We start from the raw sequence: 10,957 nt of genomic DNA on the forward strand, positions 1-10,957 counted from the left end.
CATCGTCCAGCTCAGTTCAGTTCTCATACAATGGTGTCATTAAAAAACATTGTTGAATATCAAGTGCCCCAAACTAAGCAAATGCTGATCAGCAATTAACTGTACCTTTTGAACAAGTACACATTACACTTATATTGGTTTGCTAGCATCACCTAGTTTTGCTACACAAAAATACACACACATGTAAAACCTTGCATTTGATGATGTGAACATTTTTTGTGTCAAATAATTTTGATGCCTGGGCTATTGTTTTTATTGTTTTAATGAGTGCTTTAAAATCCAAATATTGATTGATCCAATACTCACTATTATAGAGTTAAATGTAAAAAGTCGCAATTTATACAACATTTACAATGATGCTATATCTTTTTTAAATATACAATATTAAAGGATACAATTATTGCCTATTCATTATTTTAAAAAAAGAGAAAGTGACGTAGAGGACAAAAAATAAACTTTAACAGCTCCTAATCAGAACTCTTTATTCGCCAGGTGTGCACAAACACACACAGGAGCTCTTGGTACAAACATACATACACAAATATAAATGAGGTGAGAACAGAAAGCACATTTAAATGAGTAAAAACTGAGAAATAATTACTTCACGAGCACAGTGAGTAAATGTTGCTCCACTAAATCTCAGCTTTCATTCTTTTCCAACTGACAGAAAGAAACCAAGAAAATGTGGATTCAGGAAAACAAGGGTTTTGTAGTTTTAAATGGGAGTATGTATATGTGCGGCTGGCATTTCCCAGCATTGGAATACTCCTTGAATGCCTGAAGCGTGGAGTTATACCATCCAGATTTAACTGGAGTCTTACCGTTCAGATCCGAATGGAACAACCGGGGAAGTGTTCAAAGGTACTGGACGTCAAGCACTTTACCTGACTTCCTTCAATCATAAAGTCGCTCTCCAGTGGGTTAAAGCAAGTCAGGTAAGGAATATCACCCAGATTTCAGCTCATGACACAAAAGTTCAGCAGTTCAGATCTTTAATCTGGGGTGAAACTGCTGTGAAACACAATAATATTGAATATGAATGATATTTTCAAATGATTTTTAAAGCTTAGTTCTTTCAAGGACTATCCTGTCAGATATTATAAACTAATAGGTCTAGGTTACATCGTTGTCTCAAAGAATTTAGTTTTACAGTAAAAAAAAAAATATATAACTTTTAAAAGTATTTGTGTGCAAAAACATCAGATTAATGTTCTGAACGCAAATTTATTTTAAAACGCATAGGAACTAAAACACTTATATAAACATTAAACAAGCAGACAAAACGGACATGAATTAAAACGAGATCTCACTTTTGAGTTTTCTTTCCTATAATTGGATAACCTCTACGTTAATTCGATTACATTTGAAATTTTGCTAGAAGAATTTTTTTTAGCACAATGACGCCCCCTCCTGCATACCCCATTTTTGTAGATGAAGGACTTTTATTTTGATCTGAATATGTGACGTCATAAGGCTGCGCCGCGCACCTGCACCTGTTGGGATTCGGCTGAAGAAAGGTTTGTGTTTTACGCGTTTCACCGTGTTTAAATCGATAAAAACTATTCAGGCATTTTTATAGTTGCACAAGCGACGTAAGATTGCTTAGTTTTTTATTGAATTTAATATTGTATTACTTTATCTAACAGAACTGAATTGTTTGTAACAGAAAACGTAATAAAGAAGAAGTAATAAAGTGCGTGTAATTTCGCTCTCTATATTGTGAATCACTATCATAAACACAAATTCAGTCATTGTCAAGCAGTGATGGAGAAACTTAACTGTTTGTAACTCCGAGTCAGTTGAATCAATTGTTTCACAAAATGATTCACTGATTCGAATCACCGCTCGCTGACGTCACAAGCTACTCAAAACTGCAGATTTTTTCATGAAAATGTAGTGTTAATTATAAGCTTAATAGAGAAATTAATAATAAAAATGTGCATTCTGTTATTAATGTTAATTGCTAAATTAGTTTAAATAATCAAGTTTAAACACTGAACTAGGGAGATTTGGTTTGAATTTTTATTTTTGTTAATTATTCTCATCTTAAACAGGACAAACACAGAAAAACTCCTGGTGAAGTATTGTTATAAAGATGGTGTTCATTAAAGAGGAGAGTGAAGAACTGAAGATTGAAGAAGTTTTCAGTTTGAAACATGAAGAAACAACAACAAAGAGTGAGTTTATTAAAGAGGAGAGTGAAGATGTGAAGATTGAAGAAACATTCAGAGTGAAACAAGAAGAAACTGAGGAACAAACAGGTTGGTTTCATTCTCAAAGATCCAAAGATTAAATTTGTCCAATGGTGAAAATGATCAAAAATGCTGGCGCAGAAAAAAAACTCACTAGCACATAAAAAGTATAAAGGAATATGATTGTTTTCAATAATCACAGTCAGTCAGGCTGTTTGAGCTGAAGCTGAAGAGTGAATGAACACCTGTAAACTGAAATGATGATATGAGCTTATTCAGATAAACAACAAAAACTTAATATATCAACTTGCATCTCCAGAAGATGAAGTGAATTAACAAATAAAGTAGTCAGAATGTGCAGCTCTTGTCAGATGAACTCTTCCTGTAACTACATTATAAACACTTTGAACTGAACTCAGACCTCTTTGTGTTCATACTGTTAGTCCAGTTCCAAGTTGTAACCTTTTAAAATAAGTTTTATATATTATTATATGAAGAGTTTGATTCCAAAACACGATAAATGCCATAAAAAAAATAAAAAAAAAACTGAGTTTCCGCCAAAATCAGTATTGTATCTGGTCGGTATGGAAAAGTCATTTATTAATTTTGCGCTAAATGCGATTTCCGTCGTGTTATTCTGTCATGTTTCCTCCCTTTCCAAAACGCGACAAACGCCAGTCTCCTTTTTCTGCAGAACGCGTTATATCCGCTCAACCAATCACAGCGCACCATTCCACACTCTGTAAACATTAAAGGCTTTTTAAAAAAGCTGTTTTTAATATCCGTCGTTTAATATTAGGCAAATGTGTTTATTTAACTGTGCGGTGGCGCCAGATAATTTATAACATTAACAAGATGACCCGGTGAATTCATTTTGGGAGCGACGGCTTAATGTATTTTTAGTAAAATGCCTGTATATAAGATAAATATTGGCAAAGTTTAGACTCTGTCATATATGTGAACCAGCTTACTTTGTTGTGTATTTTCAATTTGAAAAATAACTTTTATATTTTTGGATTTATTGCATTTTGGGGAAAAAATAATATGCATGTCCAAAAGTGAGTAACTAAAAAATGTTGGATATGTGCTGACTTGAACTGTTTGTAACAATTCAGTGCGATTTAGTGAACTGGTTCGACCGGTTTATATAAAAGATATTTACTTCATGTTAATGCTGTTAGAGGTGGTTCTACAAGCAGTTCATCATAGGGTGTACTTAGTTTGTCACAGATGGATTTTCCATTTTGGCTTAATTTTTGATAAATTTTTGATAATGCCACTGCAATATGCCATGTGTTGTGACGTTGTATTTATCTAAATTTAAGACCTGCTAAATACCTGGTGCCATATGTATAAAGTCGCTCAGAGTAACGATTTAGTTATTTATTTAGTTTATTCAAAGTTCTATGAATAATGCAATTTTACTCTTATTCCTAGATTTAAGAACAAGTGTGATTCAGGGTTAAGACTAGGTCTCGGCTCCTAAATTAGATATTCTGGAGAAGTATCTTAATGTAGTTAGGAGTAACAAGATAGAAGCAGGGAGGAGGACACCACACACTTTCCCAATGAAAATATAATATAATGGAATGAAATGACAGGGAGTTGATAAAACAATAAAAGTCCTTAGTTTGCAACACTGGAGTGGCATATCATTCAGCACTTAAAGGATTAGTACACTTTTAAATAAACTTTTCCTGATAATTTACTCACCCCCATGTCATCCAAGATGAGAGCGGCGAGGAGAGTTGAAATCAGGTTAACTTTATGGTAATGAGCTATGACGCGGTTCGGCGGCAACCAATTAGAATGTAGAGGTCCTCGCTTGAGAGGCTTCCGATTGGTTGACGCGACTTGTCATTTACTTTGGTTCTGCTTTGACCCTCCCGTCGGCGGCGGTTTGAACGAACAGTACAGCGTTGTTGGCAGGGCGGCCAAGGCGAATGTTGACGCTCTCGCCGCCGGCGGTGTGAACGCACGGTTATGGAACGAACGCGGGGCCAGTTTAGTTTTTTTCCATAAGTAAAATAGGGAAGGCATAGCCTTGTAACATCAATAAGCATTTTCTGTGCAGTGATGGAGCTTAAATCTTGAGTGAAATTATCCACAAATACAGTGTTTTGCCAGAAGAAGAAACTATTTTACTGATATTTCGAACAAATAGTGTTATGGATGTTGGTAATTGCCAGATACTTAATAATAAATAATTACATGGAATTACTGTGTGATCGGTTTTTGGTCTGATGGTTGAGCAGCGAGTTTGTCCCTGTTGAAAGTTTTAACATGCCTAAATCAAGTAAAGAGTTAACAATATTGAGAATGCTTCTCAATTAAAGGTGCCCTACAATTGAAAATTGAATTTACCTCAGCATAATTAAATAATAAGAGTTCAGTACATGGAAATGACATACAGTGAGTCTCAAACTCCATTGTTTCCTTCTTTTTATATAAATCTCATTTGTTTAAAAGACCTCCGAAGAACAGGCGAATCTCAACATAACACCGTCTGTTACGTAACAGTCAGGATCATTAATATGTATGACCCAGAGGTCGCGTTAACCGAAAATTATCCGTCATTGATGGAATTTTTTTAACATTGAAGTAAAAATCTGAAGGCTGTCCGTCACGTTGACAGATTACACTGAGGGTCTATTGTAAATTGTAACTGTAATTCACACCCCTGTCCAGTTGGTGGCGAGTGCGCTCCAATGTAGCAGAGTACTGGATCCAGAACAAAAATGAATGTGGCACGAATCTTTTGCTATGCGTTTGATAACGCACAGGCGAGTACCCAGAAGCTACAACGATATATGACGCCACATTAAAGAGCGCCAAAACGGTATTTATTGCTTGAATTTCTTAATGAACTGGACAGAATTTTAAATCTGAGACTTTGTTCCATATCAAAAGCAACACAAAGCTTTCAGCCTGTTGCGATTTATTGGGTGGGAGGCGCACTATGCACTGTTTATTCGTCGACTGAAAAAGGCATATAGCCTGGGATTTACGAATCGATATTGGTCTTATGAATGTGACCAAAACAGCAAGGAGACATTTTAATTGTTTATCAATAAAGTAATGTTTTCTGAATCAGTGTCGACTGCAAAGATGAAGTTCACATTGACTCTCCTCATCTCCTCATGGACGCGCCTAGAGAGAGAATGCACAATTAATTTGGTTTATTCTACACAAACAGAGTAGCCTATTTCTTTTCGTTTTGAATTATTTCGTTTTCGTTAAAGTAGATATTTCATGCTTTCTATAGAGATATTTCTCATGTCTCTGAGGCAAGCAGCCTATACGCTGAGTTTCGTTCCAGGTCATGCGCCAGTGATCGCGCCCGCGCCTCCATGTCATGATTATATTTTTTCTACTATATTTGCTTCTTATTTATTGCATCCAGGCAATTGGTTGATGAAACATTGATTATAATTAATATACAATTTTTATAAATCGAAATTCACTATAAAGAAAGACTTTCTACAAAATAAAACTTTATGAAGTGGTCAAAATCATGTCTGACCCACTCCATGTCTCCCGACATGCGCATCTTATGATGCGTCTTACTCATGCTGTTCACTTAACATAGGACTATTTAAACATAAATATGAAACCACGTTTTCTTTAATAGCTACCAACACGTACAGAGAAATTTCATGTGTGAATTACCTGTCATTTTAATTTCATATTTTAATTATAATAAAACATTTCATTGCGTTTATTTTTGTTCAAATGTGAGCAAAAATAAAAGCAATTAAATATGTTATTATAATTAAAAGATGAAAATTAAAATGACGGGTAATAAAAGATTATGACGGATTTTTTACGACCCTGTCAGTCAAAATGACGGACAAAGTTACAGTCTAACGCAACCTCTGGTATGACCCCAATATTTGCATATACCAGTCCATGTTCAAGGCATTAGACAAGCCAGTATTGAAGGGGTGGTTAAGTGGTTTTTTTCTAGGCTTTACTGTGTTCTTGGGGCACAGTTTAATATGTCTTAATGCGTCGTTTTTCGAAAACGCTGTATTTTTCATATATTTTACCTTTATTCTACACCTCTGTTTCCATTGTCATATGAATGGCTCGTTTGACTTCCTGCTTCTATGAAGCCGCTCCCTCCGAAATACACAATGTGCTCAGATTGGTTAGCAGGTTGGCCCAGTGTATCGTGATTCGCTGAAGCGTCCGGAAATGCCACGCCATTTGCCATCCGTTGTTACGTGCTTGGGTCGAAATGTAAATAATAGCGTCTATATTGCTGTATCAAATTGAGCTGAATCAGACCCAGATGAAGAGGATAAACACAACCTGTGACACAACGAATCGATAATGAAATTCATTGCCAACTCTTTTAATAATGGAATTTTATCGATTTTATCGATTCGTTGTTGCAGCCCTAATTTTTTGTGATATTTGTAAATTGTCTTTCTAAATGTTTTGTTAGCATGTTGCTAATGTATTGTTAAATGTGGTTAAAGCTACCATCGTTTCTTACCAAAGCCATGTCATTATTTTTATCATTAAACACTTGCAGTCTGTATAATTCATAAACAACTTCATTCTTTAAAAATCTCTCCAACAGTGTGTAATGTTAGCTTTAGCCTCGTTAGCCACACATACTATGCTACTTTGAAACTCATTCAGAATCAAATGTAAACATCCAAATAAATACCATACTTACATGATCTGGGGCATATTCTTCGTACCTCGCTTAATACATCTGCGATGATCTGACAGATGCCAGATCTTCTAATCGTGATAACTGAACTCTGGCTAATTTGGTTCTTCAAACGAATTTGCAGATTGGATTAAAATATCTGGATTAAGTTGTCTAAGATTACTGCGCGTTCTCGTGTTCCATGAAAAGGGCAGATGTATTGATACACGAAACCACGATCAGCAATGCAGCTATTGGCTGGAGTCAAGACGGCAACGTAATGACATCATAGAATGAGAAAAGACACCTGACGAAACACTTGACGAATTTCTAAACATTTATAAGGAAACAGCCAAGCGAATAAATGTCAGAAGAACGACATAAATGTTAGATAAATTAAATGTGCACTATTTTTTTTTTTACATGATTACCCAATTATTTAGGCTATATTCACAATTTCTAGTATTTGTACAGGCAATTGTTTATTTCAATGTTGTAATTAGCAACTAATTTATATTTGAAGCATTAATTAAAGTTTCTTAAGGGTTAAGATCAAGTTATCTGCATCTCCTGTGCTTCATCAAGCCATAATATCTGTCACGGTTCAAATGCATAAATGCATGTACGGCATATACTATCTGTATATCATGTGTGTAAGACTCCAATAAAAATTATTACATAATTATTCCCCTCAAAGAGAAGAGAATCTCTCAAAGAGTAAAACTGTCGGTGTCTATATTATGACACTACACGGCATTATAGTATTTGCAAATTTATTTTTAAATCATCATTATTGTCCCTGGTTTACATTAGTGTACTCTTGTGGGAAAGTAGCAGAGGCTGGGACAGACTTTAAGCATCACCTCCGCTTAAAAAGATGCAATCTAATCCTGTTTACATGAAATAAGCCTGGTCCCGAGCAGGTTTGAGCTTACGGACCTGTTGCTATGACAGCAAGTCCAGGATGAGCGTCGAAGAACCGAACAATCAAAGATCATGCCAAATCGCCATCAGTCAAATCCAGCTAACTGAGTTATCGACGTACGAAGAATATGCCCCTGATATACTGCATGACGAACACTTTGTAAAGATCCATTTTGAGGGTTATATTAGCTGTGTTTACTTTGTTTATGCAATGTATTATAGAGTTGTGATCTTGGGGCATTTAAAGATGTGCATTGAGCTGAAACTTCACAGACACATTCAGGGGACACCTTAGACTTGTATTACATCTTGTGAAAAAGGGTTCTAGGGCACCTTTAACATGCAACACCTCTTATATTCGTTTAGTTTAAGATCTACTTGTATGTTGGTTTTTTCATGTATAAATGTTCTGATTTCAGTTGCTTTGTGCCGTTAAAGTGGTTTTAACTTGTATTGTCTTTTTTAGACCTGATGGCACTGAAAGAGGAGACTGAAGTACTCAATGAAATTGAAGAGAAAGATCAATATAAGAATCATCATGATTTCATAACTGGAGAAAAAACTTTCAGTTGCTCACAGACTGTAAATACTTCCTCACAAAAAAAAGCTCAAAAGACTGGGACTAAAAATCACTTCATCTGCCAACAGTGTGGAAAGAGTTTCAATAGAAAAGGAAACCTTAAAGCCCACATGACTATTCACACTGGAGAGAAGTCTTATACATGCCCTCAGTGTGGAAAGGGTTTCAATAAAATGGGACACTTTGAAGACCACATGAAAGTTCACACTGGAAAGAAGACTTTCACATGCCCTGAGTGTGGAAAGAGATTCATTTATAAAAAACATCTTAAACTCCACTCAAGAATTCACACTGGAGAGAAGCCTTTCACTTGCCAACAGTGTGGAAAAAGATTCAGCAAAAAAGGAAGCCTTGAACAACACCAGCAAACGCACATTGAAGAGAAGCCTTTCACTTGCCAACAGTGTGGAAAAAGATTCAGCAAAAAAGGAAGCCTTGAACAACACCAGCAAACGCACATTGAAGAGAAGCCTTTTCCCTGCCAACAGTGTGGAAAAAGTTTCAACAAAAAAGGAAGCCTTGAACAACACCAGCAAACGCACATTGAAGAGAAGCCTTTCACTTGCCAACAGTGTGGAAAAAGTTTCAACAAAAAAGGAAGCCTTAAACAACACCAGAAAAATCACACTGGAGAGAAGCCTTTCACTTGCCAACAGTGTGGAAAAAAATTCATCAAAAAAGGAAGCCTTGAACAACACCAGCAAACGCACATTGAAGAGAAGCCTTTTCCCTGCCAACAGTGTGGAAAAAGTTTCAACAAAAAAGGAAGCCTTGAACAACACCAGCAAACTCACACTGGAGAGAAGCCTTTCACTTGCCAACAGTGTGGAAAAAGTTTCAACAAAAAAGGAAGCCTTGAACAACACCAGCAAACTCACACTGGAGAGAAGCCTTTCACTTGCCAACAGTGTGGAAAAAGATTCAGCAAAAAAGGAAGCCTTAAACAACACCAGAAAAATCACACTGGAGAGAAGCCTTTCACTTGCCAACAGTGTGGAAAAAGATTCAGCAAAAAAGGAAGCCTTGAACAACACCAGAAAACGCACACTGAAGAGAAGCCTTTCACTTGCCAACAGTGTGGAAAAAGATTCAACAAAAAAGGAAGCCTTAAACAACACCAGAAAAATCACACTGGAGAGAAGCCTTTCACTTGCCAACAGTGTGGAAAAAGATTCAGCAAAAAAGGAAGCCTTGAACAACACCAGCAAACGCACATTGAAGAGAAGCCTTTCACTTGCCAACAGTGTGGAAAAAGTTTCAACAAAAAAGGAAGGCTTAAACAACATCAGAAAAATCACAGTGGAGAGAAGCCTTTCACTTGCCAACAGTGTGGAAAAAAATTCATCAAAAAAGGAAGCCTTAAACAACACCAGAAAAATCACACTGGAGAGAAGCCTTTTACTGCCAACAGTGTGGAAAACGTTTCAAGCGAAAAGGAAGCCTTAAACAACACAAGAGCGTTCACACTGGAGATAAGCCTTATATCTGCCCTTATTGTGGAAATAGCTTCAATTATAAAGGACACTTTAAAGCACACTTGAAAATAAACTCTGGAGAGCAACCTTACACATGCTCTCAGAAAGGTTTACAGTCAAATTGGACACTTTGAAGAACACATGAGGACTCACAGTGGAGAGAAGCCTTATACATACCCTCAGTCTGGAAAGAGCTCCTGTCAAAAAAGTCACTTTAAACTTCACTTTTAACTAAAAAAAACCTTTAAAGTTAAAATAACTCGTTTTCACATTGTTTATTATTATTATTATAAAATTCTCAGACAATGTGGTATTTTTGTTTTTGTAATTGTTTTTTTTTTTTCAGTTTCTGGAGGAAAAACACATACAGAAAGCAAGCATTCAATACTTTTGTAAATCGAAAACACTTGCAAGTAAACACACTTACATATATACCAAAACAGTATAAATAATAATAATAATAAAAAAGTTATCAATACAGAGTGTACATTTTTTCAGACCTAGAAATTTCACAAATATTACCAATGCATTATATTCCTCTTAACAGTAACTACAGTGGGTACGGAAAGGATTCAGATCCCCTTAAATTTTTCACTCTTTGTTATATTGCAGCCATTTGCTAAAATCATTTAAGTTCATTTTTTCCCTCATTAATGTACACACAGCACCCCAGATTGACAGAAAAACACAGAATTGTTGACATTTTTGCAGATTTATTAAAAAAGAAAAACTGAAATATCACATGGTCCTAAGTATTCAGACCCTTTGCTGTGCCACTCATATATTAAACTCAGGTGCTGTCTATTTCTTCTGATCATCCTTGAGATGGTTCTACACCTTCATTTGAGTCCATCTGTGTTTGATTATACTGATTGGACTTGATTAGGAAAGCCACACACCTGTCTATATGAAGAGTTTGGTTCCAAAACGCTATAAATCCATTTTGATTAATTTGAGTAAAAAGGTGTTTTCTTTACCAAGAAATTGGCAAAATGAAAACCACTCTTTTCTGTTTCAAACTTTCACATAGCATCTTTTGGTTATAAAAACATTAAAAATTCAAATCTAGATTTTGATTTTCAAAGGTTTATTATAAAAATTTATTATTTTTTCCCCAAAATGC

General features: G+C 35.6%; 1 protein-coding gene across 1 annotated transcript; it reads left to right on the forward strand.

The window, feature by feature from the left end:
* Positions 1-1,482: 1,482 nt before the first annotated feature.
* On the forward strand, positions 1,483-9,900 carry LOC137025137 (oocyte zinc finger protein XlCOF6-like). Its single transcript, XM_067393170.1, has 3 exons — positions 1,483-1,517; positions 2,055-2,261; positions 8,246-9,900. The coding sequence occupies exons 2-3, from the start codon at positions 2,096-2,098 to the stop codon at positions 9,898-9,900; spliced, it is 1,821 nt and encodes a 606-aa protein (XP_067249271.1). The 5' UTR covers positions 1,483-1,517; positions 2,055-2,095.
* The last annotated feature ends 1,057 nt before the right edge of the window (positions 9,901-10,957 follow it).

Source organism: Chanodichthys erythropterus, chromosome 8 (assembly GCF_024489055.1).
Source record: "Chanodichthys erythropterus isolate Z2021 chromosome 8, ASM2448905v1, whole genome shotgun sequence".
Taxonomy (NCBI): Eukaryota; Metazoa; Chordata; class Actinopteri; order Cypriniformes; family Xenocyprididae; genus Chanodichthys; species Chanodichthys erythropterus.

Coding starts and splice junctions, on each gene's coding strand:
- LOC137025137 (XM_067393170.1), top strand. CDS start 2,096: ATGGTGTTCATTAAAGAGGAGAGTGAAGAACTGAAGATTGAAGAAGTT. Junction 2,262..8,245: donor AGAAACTGAGGAACAAACAG/GTTGGTTTCATT, acceptor TGTCTTTTTTAG/ACCTGATGGCACTGAAAGAG.